This window comes from Urocampus carinirostris, chromosome 4 (genome assembly GCF_059441175.1).
Source record: "Urocampus carinirostris isolate Australia breed hairy pipefish chromosome 4, RoL_Ucar_1.0, whole genome shotgun sequence".
Classification (NCBI taxonomy): Eukaryota; Metazoa; Chordata; class Actinopteri; order Syngnathiformes; family Syngnathidae; genus Urocampus; species Urocampus carinirostris.
The window spans coordinates 43182258-43199056 of NC_142352.1; the positions used below are offsets into that span (position 1 = coordinate 43182258).

A 16799-nucleotide genomic window follows, 5' to 3' on the forward strand; every position below is an offset into this window, starting at 1 on the left:
AATTTTCTTTACATGCATTTCAAAGGATAGATCTGGGTCAAATATGACACCTAAATTTTTAACTGAGTCACTCTGTGTGATGTGACATTTGTCAATGTTCACAGCAGTTTTTGAGAATAAATCACGGCATTTAGATGGACCAATGACTAACATTTCGGTCTTTTCAGAGTTAAGATGCAAGAAATTGAGTGACATCCACTCTTTTATCTCAATGAGGCAGGCCTCCAAATTTCCACAGTTTAGTGTGGGAGATTCCTCCAACGGAAGATATAGTTGAGTGTCGTCTGCGTAGCAGTGGAAGCTGATATTGTACTTGCGAATAATATCACCTAATGGAAGCATGTAAATGCTGAAAAGAAGGGGGCCAAGCACTGAACCCTGTGGAACACCGCAGGTAACATTAAAGGGCTCAGATGTCATTTCACCATATTTAACACAGTGCGTCCTATCTGAGAGGTAGGATCTGAACCACGAGAGGACGGTTCCTGAGAGACCAATCCATTTTTCCAACCGTTCTAGTTTGGAAATTGTGGTGCACTGTGTCAAAAGCAGCACGAAGATCCAGCAGCAGCAAAAGTGATGAAGCGCCAGAATCCATTGCCAGTAGGAGATCATTTGTTACCTTGATCAGAGCTGTCTCAGGAGAGTGGTTAGCCCTGAATCCTGATTGCATGGATTCAAAAAGGTTATTCTCGGATATGAAATCATTCAGCTGCTGTGCCACTACTTTTTCAAGTACTTTAGAGAGGAAAGGTAGGTTTGACACAGGTCTATAATTACTTAAGATTTCTGGATCAAGGTTGGGTCGTTTCAGTGTGGGTTTAATAACGGCGGACTTAAAAGCTGCTGGAACTATACCTGAGGAGAGTGATATGTTTATAATATTTAGAACTGAAGGTCCAAGGACGCCAAAAAGACTTTTAATAAGTGAACCTGGGAGCGGGTCGAACTGGCAAGTTGTCGGTTTGGCCGCATTCACCACCTGTTTGAGATCATCAAGTGACAGTTCACTAAAACCGGACAATTTGTGTGGTATTAATAATTTCTTTAGCAATTTCTTCCTGTATGCATTGAATCTTCTTAGTAAAGAAGACCATTAAGTCATGTGCAGAGTGCGTCGAACTATCTGCGATAGTCTGTTGCCTTGTAAGCGATGCTACAGTGTCAAAAAGGGCTTTGGGATTGTTCTTTTGAGACGCAATCACCTTCGAAAGGTAGGCCGATTTTGCAGAGGATGGACCACGTTTTGAATCATGTGGCAATTGTTATCAACAAGTAAAGCTTTAGGAGCAAGCGATCTAATATTTAAAAGACCAAATTTTAGCTTTGCTGAATCCCGTGTTATTTTCGATTGTTCTCAGTTATTTTCGATTGTTCTCAGCTTAGGGATGCTGCTGGAAAAGTGAATTTCCCTTCGGGGATGAATAAAGTATCTATCTATCTATCTATCTATCTATCTATCATTTGACTTAGCTGAAGTCTTTGAAGTCTTTGTAGAGATCGTCAAAAGATGCCGCCGTTGGGGCCGTTCATGAGCGCTGAGTGTAAAGCGGCGGTTGTCCGGCGAGGAATGAATGGTGGAATTAGTTACATCCTCGCGTCCTTCTTGCTCCTTAGACTTCGCACGCTTCACACATCTACCTGCACGGCAACCACGCTTCTGTTTTCTGTCTTTACGGCGCCGTTGTCGTCGTTTATTAGGAGGAATAGCTGTCCACAAGGATGCCGGATCTCTTTGATGTTCGCCTGGTATATCATAGGCGGTATAAAAAGTGCCCGAAAAGTCGAAATTTAGACGCCCACCCAACCGAATAAGTTCGTCCCTACTGTAAGTATTTTTGGCCACACATGTGTCCAAAAGTGAAAAACAAAAAATACAAGAGAACGGCAATAAATAGAAGATTAGTTGGAGAGCAACTAGCCGCAGCATCCATGCGCGCCACCATGTTGAATCGCCACATTCAAGTCCATCGCCACATTTGTCTCAAGAAAAGGAGCAAAGGGTATGTATATGACTGCAACTTTTATAGGAAGGCAGGTCGGTTACCCTATGTCTAAAAAAAAAATGCCAAAAAAGTTGACTTAGCACTTTTGGTTTTGTTTACTCAGCATTTTTTCCAGAAAGACATTGCACTTCCTCAGGCCAGAACAACATTGAATATCATCACTATATTTCATCAACACCATTTTTCAAGCCAATAGCTATTGGTTTGTTGGATCCTTTAACCACTAGGGTTGTAGGGGCGTAAATGCCTGTCATGTCTCTTTTCCAAGTACGACTTGGTGGCGCCCATCTCCCTCAAGGCCAACACATGTTTCCACCCGGTCAGGTTAATTATTGGAAGTAAGGTCAAATGGACACAGTCAGTTACTAAAAAATAATTTTAGTAGAAAATCACAGACTCAGCACTTGTGAGTCATTCTCAAAACAGGTCCACGGACAACCTTAGATGTCCTTATGGGGCACCCTTGTGCCACGTTGGAGCATCTGCTCTAGTGGAACACAGACATTGTAGTTTTAGATTGCTTTTCCAACCCCTTTCCAAAAATCCTGATTGCAGGTACTGTACCGGAAAAAATCACATACTATACATCACAAAAAAAATGTTGATGACTACTGTTATAGACAATTGTTCCAGGTTTATCAAAATACATTATACAAAAACAAATCCCTGACTATGTTCCTAAAAAGGAACACCATCAAAATTTGAGGGGAGACGCTTAAGCAAACAATCACTCAAATACTTGTGGCGGTGTGTGTGTCTGTGTCTGCGTGCGTATGTCTGTGTGTGTTGGCGATGAAATTACTTGGCACTGAATCCATTGTTTTGACTTAAAATAGACATTGCGCTTGCAACGTGTTCCACTCGAGAGAAAGCGGGGCAAGAGAGAAGCAGCTGAGAGCAGCGCCTAGCCCGCAAGTGGCACGTCAAAAGCAGTAGTGCCCTCGGTGTTGCAAACAGCCGCTGTTATGGTGGCGCGGTGTTTCAGAGTTGTTCGAGCCAAGTCATAAAGGTGGCGTGAGAATCCCCTGCTGATAATTATTTTCAGTACAAATTGACTTAGAGGTGAGGAGGAAGTTGAACCTCCTGCAAACAGCAGCAACATCTCCAAAGGACACAGTGGGAAAACAAAAGATTTGCAGTGTTCTCCCTTTATCTGTGGTGTACACAAATAAACATGTTGTGGTGCTACAGCTCATGGCCTTCTGATTCTTGGTATGGGGTTTTATTATGCAGATAAAACATTCATTTTCACATGGAGTTATGGAGATTTTCTAAAATGGCCGACCAAGTATACTTCAGTATTGAACAGTTATTAGCTATCAACTGTACCACATGTTTCAGCCACAGAAAAATGTAAACTGAACTGATTGAAGAAGAAAGGAGGGGTTATAAGGGATGAGAGCGTTTGATTGAAACGTCACTCCAAAGATCTGTTTTGCTCAGGGAATTCAGAAACATGTGCACAGATGGGAAATGTGTGACAAAGAGTGGATAGATAGATGGATAGATAGAGAGACAGACAGACCGATCAAACACAGAGACAGACAGATCGATCGAACACAGACAGACAGACAGACAGACAGACAGACAGACAGACAGACAGACAGACAGACAGACAGACAGATAGATGTCTAAATAGATAGATGTCTAAATAGATAGATGTCTAAATAGATAGATGTCTAGATAGATGTCTAGATAGATGTCTAGATAGATGTCTAGATAGATGTCTAGATAGATAGATAGATAGATAGATAGATAGATAGATAGATAGATAGATAGATAGATAGATAGATAGATAGATAGATAGATAGATAGATAGATAGATAGATAGATAGATAGATAGATAGATAGATAGATAGATAGATAGATAGATAGATAGATAGATAGATAGATAGATAGATAGATAGATAGATAGATAGATAGATAGATAGATGGACAGACAGACAGAAAGACAGACAGATCGAGTCGAAGTTTTTGTTTTGTTTTGCTCAATAATTGAACTGAGTTTTTGATTTATTCGATATGGCGCCTCGAAAGGCAGTCTCTAAGCCATGTTTTTGCGGTGCCGTGGACCATGGCGCGATGATTCAATGTAGCCACTGCAAGCACTACATTCATTACGAGTGCTCTGGGTTGTCAGTTCAGGACCTAAGCCTCGCGATTCAAGATAAACAAGCTACTTACATCTGCAAGTCCTGCGTCCCCGGCTTATCCGCTGATGATAAGGATTCTCACGCCTCTCTGAGTAGCTCTGGAACGGTGTTCACCTACGTGGATAGCACCCCAGTACCTTTATCCGGGTCGTCTGGGCCGTGCGGTGCCCTGAACTCTGCTGATTTGGTCTCCACTGTCCGTGAAACCGTGAAGGCCATGGTATCAACTCTGGTCCGAGAGATTATGACGCAGATGATGCCTGAAGTTGCCAAAATGTCGACTAGCCTAATAGAGGAAATGCTAGCAAAGGAAGCTAGGAAGCATAATCTCGTGGTGGTTGGAGCAAAGACACATCGAGAAAGTGAAGCTGTTCAAGATACGCAGCTCTTTCAGGAAGTCGCCGAAACAGTTCAGGGAGTAGAGAAACAGGACATTCTGGAAGTTTTTTGTGATGGAAGGCCGAGGAATGATGGTAAACCCAGGATTGTGAAGATCTGATTCCGGAATACAAGGTCAAGGCTGGCGTTTCTCCGTGGATTCAATCGGGTGAAAAGAACCTTCCCGACGTTGTCTTCTGGATTTGTTCGTCCAGATATGACGCCAAAAGAAAGGGAATGCGACAGGGAACTACAGGACGAACTTAAGCGCCGTCGGGACGAAGGTGAAGTAAACATTATTATACGGGACGGGAAAATTATTGTCAAGCCGGGAAATGCTTAAGGTCGCCTTCGCCTTTATTGAAGAGCCCCTTGATTCATCTCTTTAATGCCCAATGTTTTACTTCTAAGGCAGATGACTTGGTCTCGTACATCAATTTCTACACCCCTGGTATTTTGGCAATTACAGAAACTTGGTACTCCGCTGGTGACACAGGGCCAACTATAGCGAAATATCATACCATTAGAACTGACCGAAAAAATGCTCAACATGGAGGAGTTTTGCTCATTATTTCTCATGGTATATCTGTGTTGTCTGTCTCTAATTATCAATTTGATAGAATTGAGTTATTGAGTTGTGATATTCTTATTTCTGGGGTGAAGCTGAGAATAGTGCTTGTATATCGCTCTGGTCTGAGCTCTTTTCAGGCCAACGTCGCTATGTTCGAACATCTGAATTCTATTTTTGATACTAAATTGCAAATTCTACTTATGGGTGATTTTAACTTTCCTGACCTTCACCACATTTTTCTTCAAAATTCTGATACTAATCTAACTTCAAAGTTCAAAAACTTGGTTTCAAATGCAGGTTTCTTTCAGCATGTCGATAAACCAACCATGGGGTCCAACGTATTAGACCTTGTGTTTTCCACTGACAGATATCTGATTAAAAACATTGACGTTGGGTCGAGTTTCTCTACCAGTGATCACGATTCTGTTACTTTCCAACTTAACCTGGCTCTTAAAAAAGACACCACTGCTCAGAATTACATAAATTTTAAAGACTGTGATCTACATGGCATGAGATACTTTCTGTCCAGTGTCAACTGGTATCTCTTATTTGATAATTATGGGAATATTGAAGAAATGTGGGCAATATTTAAATCTGTTGTTTACACTTTGATATCTGTATACGTACCCTCAGTTGCTGTTACACCTCACGTCAACCGGGATATAGCTGAATTACATAGGCGAAAGCAGTTTATTCACAAGCTTTTAAACGTGATCAGTTGGCATACTTGGAAAGTTATCAAGTTGCTTCAAGGAAACTGCGGAGGGCCATCAGGCGGGAAAGGGTGGCTGAGGAAAATAAAGTTTTAGAGGCTAATAATACTCGTAAATTCTTTTCATACATCAACCGTAAACTAATTTCTAGGGCATCTATTCCCAACCTGAAGGCATCTGACGGTACCGTTGCTACAGATAATGCTGATAATGTCCGTATATTAAATGATCAGTGTTTTTGGTCGTGACAATGGTGTTTCAACCGACTTTTCCAGCAGAACTTCAGCTGTCCTGAATTCTGTGGAACTTTCAAAGGAGTTAATTCATAAATACTTGATAAAACTTCCCAGCAAATTTTCAGCCGGCCCTGACAAAATTCCAAATTTCTTGCTTAAAAAGCCAGCTGACTTTTTATGTGAACCATTATTTTACCTGTTTTCTAGATCTTTTGAGGATTCACAGCTGCCTGAGGACTGGCTCAGTGCTATTGTCATACCCATTTTTAAAGGGGGGAGCACAACAAGTGCAGCCAACTATAGACCAGTTAGCTTGACTAGCTGTGTCTGTAAAGTGTTTGAGAAAATTATCTCAGATGCCATATCGAAATTTATACAGGAGCACAATCTTTACGTTTAAGCAACATGGGTTTAGGTCCGGACATTCTACCATGACTAACTTGCTAGCTCATTTGAATAATATTACCAGTATGTTTTTTGTTCACAATATGGCTGGTCATGTTGCTTACTTAGACTTTTGCAAGGCTTTTGATAAAGTGTCTTATGACAAGCTTTTACAAAAACTGAAATGCTATGGTATTAGTGGAAAACTGCTTGACTGGATAACTGCATATTTGTCAAATCGTAAACAATGCGTAAAAATTGATGATGTTCTTTCAGCGTGGTCGGAAGTTTGTAGTGGGGTACCGCAGGGCTCAGTACTAGGACCATTATTATTTCTGTTTTTTTGTGAACGACCTACCTGAGGCCATTCAAAGTAGTGACATCTCAATTTTTGCCGATGATGCTAAACTGTCGGCTTTCTTACCAAAAACCCAGGTTGCAGGAACAATTGATTCTCTCCAAAACGACATTAAATCAATTTTTCTTTGGTCCGAACAGTGGCAACTGCAACTGTCATCTCATAAATGCTTAGCACAGTCGTTTTTTCATGGTTCTGTTCCGCTGTATAACATTAATGATCATGATTTGCATGTTGTTACTGAACATAAGGATCTGGGTGTCACTCTTACTTCAAACCTAAAGTTTGTCACGCATATCGCCAAAATTACCAACAAAGCCAATAACAAAGCATCAAACATTTACAGACAATTTTACAACAAGAACCCAGCATTCTTAGTTCGAATGTTTTGCATTTATGTTAGACCCGGGTTAGAATATAATAGCGTTGTGTGGAACCCTTACTTACTCAAGGACATCAACCTACTGGAAGGAGTTCAACGTCGGTATACGAAGCGGATACCTGGGATGCACAACTTGTCATATCCGGAAAGACTACAAAGACTGAACTTGGACTTTTTGGAGCTCCGCAGAGTTCGATTTGATTTAATTTTTGTGTTCAAAGTACTGCATGGAATGATCGATGTGACTTTGGATCAATTTTTTGAGTTCTGTCGTGTTGATGGTTTACGTGGTCACAGATATAAGTTACAGGTGCCTAGACCTACCAGCAACTTGCATGGAAACTTTATTTCTTTCAGGATACCAAAAATTTGGAATTTTTTGCCTGACCGGGTTATTAGTGCAAATACGGTGCAAACCTTTAAGCAAAGGTTGGCAGAAATAGATTTGTCAAATTTTCTTAGGGGAGGGGGCGTAAGGTGACCATATTTGGCCATGCTCACTCTCAGCATTAGGTTTTTTTTTTGTGTGTCATGTTTTGATTAATGTATCCAACAATACCTTCAATAAAAAAACATTTCATTTCGATAGATAGATAGATAGATAGATAGATAGATAGATAGATAGATAGATAGATAGATAGATAGATAGATAGATAGATAGATAGATAGATAGATAGATAGATAGATAGATAGATAGATAGATAGATAGATAGATAGATAGATAGATAGATAGATAGATAGATAGATAGATAGATAGATAGATAGATAGATAGATAGATAGATAGATAGATAGATAGATAGATAGATAGATAGAAAGATGGATTCATTTGTATTCTTTTTGTGGACTTTGCAGTCTTCTTGGCATCAAAACTGTTTGTAGGCAACGTTGTTCACTAATGTTGATTCAATGCTCATTAACACACTCCAAATATATTGTCACGGTTGATGTTAACAAAATGGCATATGTCAATGGCATCTGCCATCATGAAAATTGAAATTAAAAAATGCATTTAATACAAATCACTTAATTTAAACCCAAGTGTATTGAAAATACTACATAACCATCATTCCTTGCAATAAAGGTCCTGATTCAGAATGCATTTGAGACCACCACAAAGTACAGAGATTAAAGCCTCCCATTCAAAACATTGCTGAGGTTGTCGATAAGCTTGCAATTATTTTGCATGAGGAAACAATTTGTCCACACAACAGAATCTAATGTCCCTCTTATTTGGCACATTATTCCAAATAGCTCAGTGGAGTGAGAAATATGTGCGTTCCCATTGCCACACAGAACCATTTGTGGTAGATTTCAATAGCTACTGTAATATATAAATGCAAAACAATACAGTTTGTGTGCTTCTTTCAATGTCCCCCCTCCGGGCAAAGGCATTTGTGTGTGAATCACAGACAAGTCCTAGCTTTGACTGCAGATACATGAATTTTGTAGATGAGGTCAGTTTTATTATAGAACTAAATAAAACATACCCTTTTGCTCTTAAAAAAATGTGCTCTTATTAAACTGCAGAATTTTGCATCCAGTTCTAAGCAAACTGGGTCTTGACTGGAATGCTGTTTAGGCTTATGCAGATTCTATCATCTTTGCTTTTCTTTCCCTATGCAAAACATAACCTTTGCAAGCCAACTTTTAAGATGCAAGGTCACATTGAGGTTAAAGTAGTGGGCACATCGAGATAAAGGGACGGCTCCCAAAAGTGATTCAATGGCATGCTTTGTTACACATGGGTTAAGCGTTTACAACAGGAATCAATCTTGAGGAATGAAAAAGCGCCATGAAATTGCATTACATGTACTTCATGTGCCAAATTGTGACTTACGTTCCGCGACAATCAGCGGGGGGTAGAAAAGGAAGTAGCCCACCAACTCAGAGGACAGCTGACAAAGGAGGTTTGAGGCGGTGGTGCCGTTAAGGAAGACAGTCCCATTTTTCACACAATAAACCAAGGACACAGCAGAAGACCCAGCAGACTGCGAAACACTCAGCATCTGGGCGCAGGCAAATTAAGATGGAGGGAAACAGAAAATTACATTAAGGGAACTTATCCAAAAGCACGTGAGCGTATGTTTTTTTTTTTTTTTTTTCAAACTTACGTCAATTTTTTTTTTTTAATTATAGTTCCCTCACCTGCACAGCCAGTTTGCTGTTGACACTACACACTTTGGCCTGTGCTTCAGAAAAGACCTTCTCCAGCCTCTCTTCCATCATTTGGGAAAACTGACAGGAGCGTGGATCATCGGCAGAGCCCACAAATTGCAGAACTAAAGAGGAAAGAGAAGGTGTGAACTTTGTAATTTTGTGATTTTAACCTGGGTCTCAATTTGACTCTTGACTCTGGATTCATGGATATGTACAGTAATTCTAGTTGAACAATGGAATTCAGGTGGATTCTCATTCACAAAAGAGAAAAACTGTATAGTATTGCATAACCTAAGAAATAAAATGATGGTTAAGTTGGTGGGGCATGGTCTGTTAGTCTGTCAATTTTCTGTCAGCATGTATACAAAAGGTGGGAGTGGTCTTTACGTCCGTTTCTATTCCATCAATTTCTCCGTGCAGGGTGAGGTGTACTTTATATCAAAATGTATTACAAAAATGTGATAATTTGTCTTTGATATCCAAGCAAAAACCTTACCTTTAGGCAATCAACTAATGTAAGATCTGGCCACTCTTGGTATGAATTGGTTTCTCACAGTAAAAGTACTTTATCAGGATTTTATTTTATTAACAAAAAAAATTTGTCTGGATTCAACTAAATTTGTTTTGGTTTTTGTAATTAGATGTTTAGAATAAAATTATGGTCAGAAAGGGAACTAACTAATATCCTAAGGTAAGTCTTTATTACATTTTTGCCATTATGAAAAATACTCCATGGTGAAATTACTAATTGTACCGTAGCAATAAAAAAAAGTTCTCATAACTGTCTAGATCAGTGTTTTGAACCTTATTTGAGCCAAGGCATACGTTTAATTGTTAGTAAAATATCTCCGTGCACACTGTCTGTCAATCCCATCCATCCATCGATTATCTGCACCGCCTGGAGCCCATCCCAGCCAAATCCGGGCAGTGGGCAGGGGACACCCTGAACTGTTTGCCAGACAGCCGCTGGGCACACGTTGACAGACAACTCACTCGCTCATTCACACCTAGGGACAATTTCAATCAGCCAATTAACCTGACATGCATGTTTTTGGAATGTGGGAGGAAACCCACGCAAGCATTGGGAGAACATACAAACTCCGCTCAGGAAGGCTAGTAGCTGGATTTGATCCAATGACTTAAGAACTGTGCTGCGGACGCTCTAACCACTCACCCGCTGTGCCACCTTCACCGTCAAACATGTTTTAAAATTAATTAATGGCACCAGTTTCATGTTTCTTGAGCTTAAATTACCATATTGCCTAAATTGACTATATAAGTTGGTGGCGATTTCAGCTGTGCGGTCCCCTCACTCATTTGCCCAACTCACATCTTTTCAGATCATGTGACCATTGAAGATGGTGATTACAAAATTTAGCACATAATTATTTCTACGCAAAAAGAAAACGAGACGTGTCTTTCTGGGTTTTCTTGTCATTGGTGGTAAGTGCGGTAATGGACCAAAATACATTAGCTTGTCATTATTCCTCGAGGGTTAAAGGAAACTACAGTGACCTGACATTGACACCGACGATACCAAGAAAAAAGCGTCGCGTTTTTTGATGGGTAACTTCCCCTGCTGTTCAATTCAGATGTATAAATTGAGGACTTGATTTGTGATGGGCAAAGTCAAATACTGTGAGTACCTTGTGAATATTGAACAAAGTACTTATGTCAAACCTTCTGTTTTGCTCCTCTTATGTATTATATAAATAATGTTGGCAAAAACATGAACTAATTTCTCTCTGTTTCGAGACATCAACCAGGTGTTAGCGTATGTGTGTGCTTGCCGTTTTCTTAAGTATTGCTCAGCTATCTACACGCAAAGATATTGAGGTTTTAAAATAAATAGATAAAATAAAATTTAAAAAAAGATATTCAAAGCCACAGTATTTAAAATGTAGGGAACAAAGTGGCTTGTAATTTACGTTAATCTTTATCCATGAGCAGGTATGTATATAAAAAGAAAAAAAGTAATCTCTACAACCTACTGATATCGAGGAATGCTACAGCTTTTCGGCTGACCTGTCACGATTCTGTCGCTTGCCTGGTAATGACCCTCACCTGCGCTCACTCTTTAAGCCCAAGCTGCCACTCATTCCCTGATTAGGCAAGCATTTTTGACTCTGTCCTCCGTTTTGATCCCGACCTGTTCCTGTATCTTGCCTGATTCTGTCCCCTGTTTCCTGTATTGATCCCCTGTCTCTGGCTTCCTGATCCTCTCCGGCTACCACGACCACGCTTCGTTCTCCTGTACTGGCTACCCGACTTGCTTCAGATCCCCGACCATGCTCCATTCTCCTTTCCCGGCTACCCGACCTGCTTCCGATCCACGACCATGCTTCGTTCTCCTGTCCCGGCTACCCCTACTTGCCACCTGTCACCGGTCGCAAGGGCTTCCTGCTCCTCCTGCTCAGCGAGTGGCAGATCACTGTCTTTTTCCTCTCGCCCTGACTTCCCAGATCCCTTAATAAAGCATTGTGTGAAACGCATTTGGGTCCACTGCTGGTTCCGGTCATGACATGACTACTTGAAGAAAACTATTGCATACACTAACATCAGTGCTAACTTTGCAGTCGCTCAAATAGTGAGGAGGAGATATTATCCAACTGTCACTGGGAGTTTCGACCCTAAACCACAACGCCCTCGAGTTTGCCGGCTAGCAGTGATGGCCGACAGATAGCTTTTTTGCAAAGATGACATTTTCTGTGGCACAATATAAGAGGTCTCACGACACACAAGTGTACCCTAGCACGGTGGTTGAAAAACACTGCTCTAGATTTCAATGCACGAGCGCCACACTATTTTGATAAGTACCTACTTAAGCAGAAGTTCTTAAGCTGGTCTTATTTTCTATATTTCTCCCAAACCTGTTTTGAGCTGGAAGGCAGGAGCCGGGCTGCTTTTCCATGTTGCAACGGTCATAGGGAGCGCTGTGACCATGGGGAGGTACTGTCGCAGGTCCGCAATCAGCTTATCCCGACCGTACGCGTCCAAGCCAGAAAGCACCATGGAGGGCACATACACCATTTCTCGTCCAGTTACGTGATATGCCACCGTCATATTTGGTGAACCAAATACCGTCTCCACCTGAAAACATTACAACATCTGTATCTTTTGTTTGTTGTGGCTTTTTATGTAGGCACAGCACACACAAAACAGCATCAATCAATAATTAAAAGAAGGAAACAATAAACTAAACAGCACAAACAGCTATACATAACGATAATACAGTACTTTAACATGTGCCCCAAGGGAGTGGGTTGAAGTCGAAGCTCTTAAGTGCCTACCCCTGTTCCGTAAATATATTCAGAATCAAAACAAGAAAACAAAACTGGCATTTCAAAGAAATGACATTTCATTTACATTTAGGGTTAGTACACCTTTTTCATGGCCAAATTCAGGCACTTTTTGAGGACTTTCAAAGACAATTTTCCCATATGACAACGGCATATAAACTAATGCACCTTACAATTCTAATGGCTTTCTTCTGAAATCCTATAAGTGATGTTGCCGTGGAGAGTGCCGGGCACCATTGGGCTGCACTACCCGAGACAAACCACAGGAAATGGTACGAAACTAGTGGATAAGGGATCCAACCAATTTGATCATTTTTTTATTATGGCTAAGTCTTATAGTAAAAGTTGATTAGGGCTAGAAAAAAGGTAGGCATTACTATTTTGTTAATCTATTTTGTCAGTAAATCAACAAATCAGATTTTTTTTCCTTGATTTGAAAACAAATCTTGCATTAACATTGTAGCGAACCCAATTTATTAATAATTTTGGTACAGCATTGACTTATAATTTGTCCAAAATATTAGAAAACAAGTATTATCATCAAGTAAATCGCTGTCATTAAAATGTTTTTATTATTTATTGAGACTCCCAAAAAGTACTGATTTGTTTGATGGTAGATTGGTGGTTTTGTAACAAAAGAAATTCCCACATGTGTGTTCTGACCAATAATGCAGATTTGTTTTCATTAGTCCTTATTACATTTCATTCTTAATCAAATTTTGACCTATGGATTTTTGTTCTGACGGAAAGCTGTCATTTTGATTCATTATAAAAAAATGGGGCTCCATTTATGGAGGTCAGTAAACTTTGTTGAAAAAGAAATATTGCAATTATAAATGGTTATATGTTCAAAAGTGTACCCATTAATCTCTTGTAAAAACAACAACTGAAAACACTGAAAATAAGATTTTCTTTCAAATTATTTTACTACATACATATTACAAAAAATTAAATATAAGTTGAACCTAAAAAAGGCCAAAAAATGTAACTTACATTAGGTTTCATTTTGACTCGTATTTCTCGTAAAATTAGAAAAGCTATGCTTTTATAATAAGAAAAACTTTCTTATCAAGTGTATGCTTATTGACAGTATTTTTGGGTATGACATTTCTTAAAATCGGAAAAATATACATCATCTTCTTTTTTTCAGATACTTTTGCTCGTTTTATGGAATGTTTAAAATATACTTGAAATGATTCATAGAAATCAATCACTTTCCAACCAAAACTTTTATTATGTAACATCAATATTTACCTAAATTCTGACTGTTTTTAAGTTAAAAATAAATCCACAAGGCATTGCAAGCAGCTCTCATTTCAACCAGTGAGAGAGCAGAGCCTCTAAAAGAAACCTGAAGATCCTGCGCTGTGGGTGCAAGTGAGGCAAGGCGACGTTCAAGGAGATGTTCAGCACACACTGGCTGACCTTCAGGTAGGACAGGTAGGATAAAAACCATTACAGTGGTTTTAATTCATAATATGTATATGCTAGCTTGCAGAGGAGGCCATACCATCTGGTTTTATTATTGAATTGAGTGACGTGAAAAAAAGAGTTCAGTCACTTTCACAATGCACGCTTAACAAACACAAGGCACGACACTACCTTTTTTTTAATTTCACAATTTTATGTGTCAAAATATGACAGCTTGATGATTACTGCATACCTCATTTATACCCCACACCTCATCACCCTCCGCCTTGTGGGATGCAATCACTCAACCTCATTTCTATATTAGTCGTCACATAGCCTACATGAGGATCCTCTGTCAAAGTGTCCACTTTATTTTGAGTGAGTCAAATTCGAAATGTGTGTCAAGGGAAACATCAAACATTGTTAAGAAATAGTGAGGGGTCTTTACAGAAGAACATCATTGTAATAAGTACAAATGGTTATTGGGCACTTATCCACCTTAAATTTAAAATTCAACTCACATTGTGTTAGTTATGGCAATATGGCATTCCACAGGGCTCAGAAAATGGTCCTCTCTTTTTAAGTATTTATATGCTTCTTCTTGGTGATATCCATAAGCATAATAACGGTTTTTATTGCTGTACAGATGACACCTTACTGTATCGGCTATTGGAAGCTTGCCTCGCTGAGATTTGAAAAAACAGATGTAATATCATTTTTTTTTTCACCTTCAGCCCGAAAAAACTCAGTTGTCGATTGTTGGTGGCGGCAGTAGCTCAGGAGGTAGAGTGCTCGTCTTGGGATCAAGGGATCCCAGTTCGAATCCCGGCCCGTCTGTGTTACATGTCGAAGTGTCCTTGGGTAAGACACTGAACCCCTAATACCCCCAATAAGCAGGTTAGCGCCTTTCATGGCTGCAAGGCCGCTATTGGGAAATGTGGAGCACATTGTAAAGCGCTTTGGGAAGTCATTGACTTGAAAAGCGCTATATAAATGCAGATCATTTCATTTCATTTCATTGTTGGTCCTGCTCATTGTTGTGACTTCTTGTGAAACATTGCTCTAAACCTTGCAAACCGTAATATAATTCAGTGATTGTGTAAAATGTGCTCATGTTATTTTTGACTTGTCAATGTTTTACAATTTTCTCCATGCTGTTTTTTTTCTCTCTTTCCCTGTAGGTTTGAGTTCAAAGGATGTTGTAAATACCACAATTTTAGCCTTTGCCGCCCTTTAAGGCACTGTGATTAAGGGCTATCCAAACAAATGTGATTGGACTGTAATTATGTGTAATTCTTCTGAATTAAGAATAGCTGAAGTTGTTTAGATGCCTAAAAGGAATTTTCTTCTCAAAATTAGCATTTTTCTCATCAAACAGATGGATTAATTATCATTAATCTGAATGTACCTTTCTTAATTTTGGTGGAAAATGATTCTTAGAATCTATAAGAATATAAGAGCATTTAGCTTATTTTGATAATTGGTGAACCTATTTAATTGGGGAAACTAAATTCTTTCTCCTGGCCTTATCCCATCTCACCAGTAGTCAGCTCCCATACAGTTGTACGACTCTGCACAGTAAATAATTTGATGATAGTTATACCCAACCAACGTTTCGCAACACCTAATGTTGGGAGTAAGAATGTGACCAAATCCTCCTTTTTTCAATGCCGAGCGCCAAGCATGGAGACAATGGGAACCAATGTTATGAGTCTGGAGTATGACTCAGCCGAGGCTCGACCTAACAATCTCCCAGTCCTAGGGAGGACGCCCCTTCCCAAAGTCACGGGGCTAGTCATTGGAGAAACAGGATTGAGTATCTTAAAATAAAAATTATTTTCGAAATAAATGTTTTCTGCCAAGTGGATGAATCAGCAAAACAGATAAGACATGACAAATGTTGTTTCCTTCTAGGTATTTAAATCTAGTGTATTTTTTTCTTGTTTTGTGAACAAAAAAAACCTTTAAAATTTTTGTCCAGCTCATCGTACTTAAAATCATTGTTTTAAAGAAATATTTTTATACTTAAAATGAGCAAAACAATCTACTATCTGCTAGCTGAGAGAAACATGCTTATTGTAGGCATAAAGCTTTTATTTGACTAGAAACACAAGTTAGAATATCTAAAAATTCAAATAAATAATTTAATATTAGCAATATTTTTGTTTTGTTTTTTTTTTGCTAAATAAACACTGCTTTCTGAATATTAATATGTTGATGGAATATGAATTAAGTGGCACAATTCTTTTTAATTCCTGCTGTCAAGTGAATATGCCATTGAAATAGCTAATTTCTCAGTTAAAGGCTCTACTTGAGTGACCTGGTCGTGACCGTGCCCAGAGGGAATATGCCAGGAAAAAGAGGTAATGGTTAAAAACAAGTCGTTTACCTTCTTTAAAAAAAAATTCTGCAACCACCCTCAAAGCTAATATTCTGATGTATTTGAAAGTAGCATTACTGATTATTATTTGATTACAGTGTACCCAAATGTATACGTGATGGATTATAAATAATCTCAATCCATAGCATAAAGAAAGCATATTTCAAATAGTAAGCAATCAAACCTGTGCTTGTACTGAGCTATCGTTCAGAGCTTTCCGGAGGCCTTGACTAAGACCCCGGCGTAAATTCTGCCTTTGGATGCTGTCCAGCCTGTTCCTCCTCACATAGATGGACACAACTACAACACAGGAATATTCACATGAAAACAATAAACAGAGACACGAACGCTGACATCCTAATGGAGCAGGG

General features: G+C 39.3%; 1 protein-coding gene across 1 annotated transcript in view; it reads right to left on the minus strand.

The window, feature by feature from the left end:
* Positions 1–16799, minus strand: part of kiaa1549lb (KIAA1549-like b) — a 128201-nt gene that overhangs the window by 47839 nt on the left and 63563 nt on the right. The window contains exons 4-7 of the mRNA XM_088334635.1: positions 16613–16728; positions 12210–12429; positions 9328–9461; positions 9020–9188 (exon numbers count right to left, since the gene is read on the minus strand). Coding sequence (XP_088190761.1) covers positions 9020–9188; positions 9328–9461; positions 12210–12429; positions 16613–16728 — 639 coding nt within the window. The remainder of the gene's footprint in view (positions 1–9019; positions 9189–9327; positions 9462–12209; positions 12430–16612; positions 16729–16799) is intronic.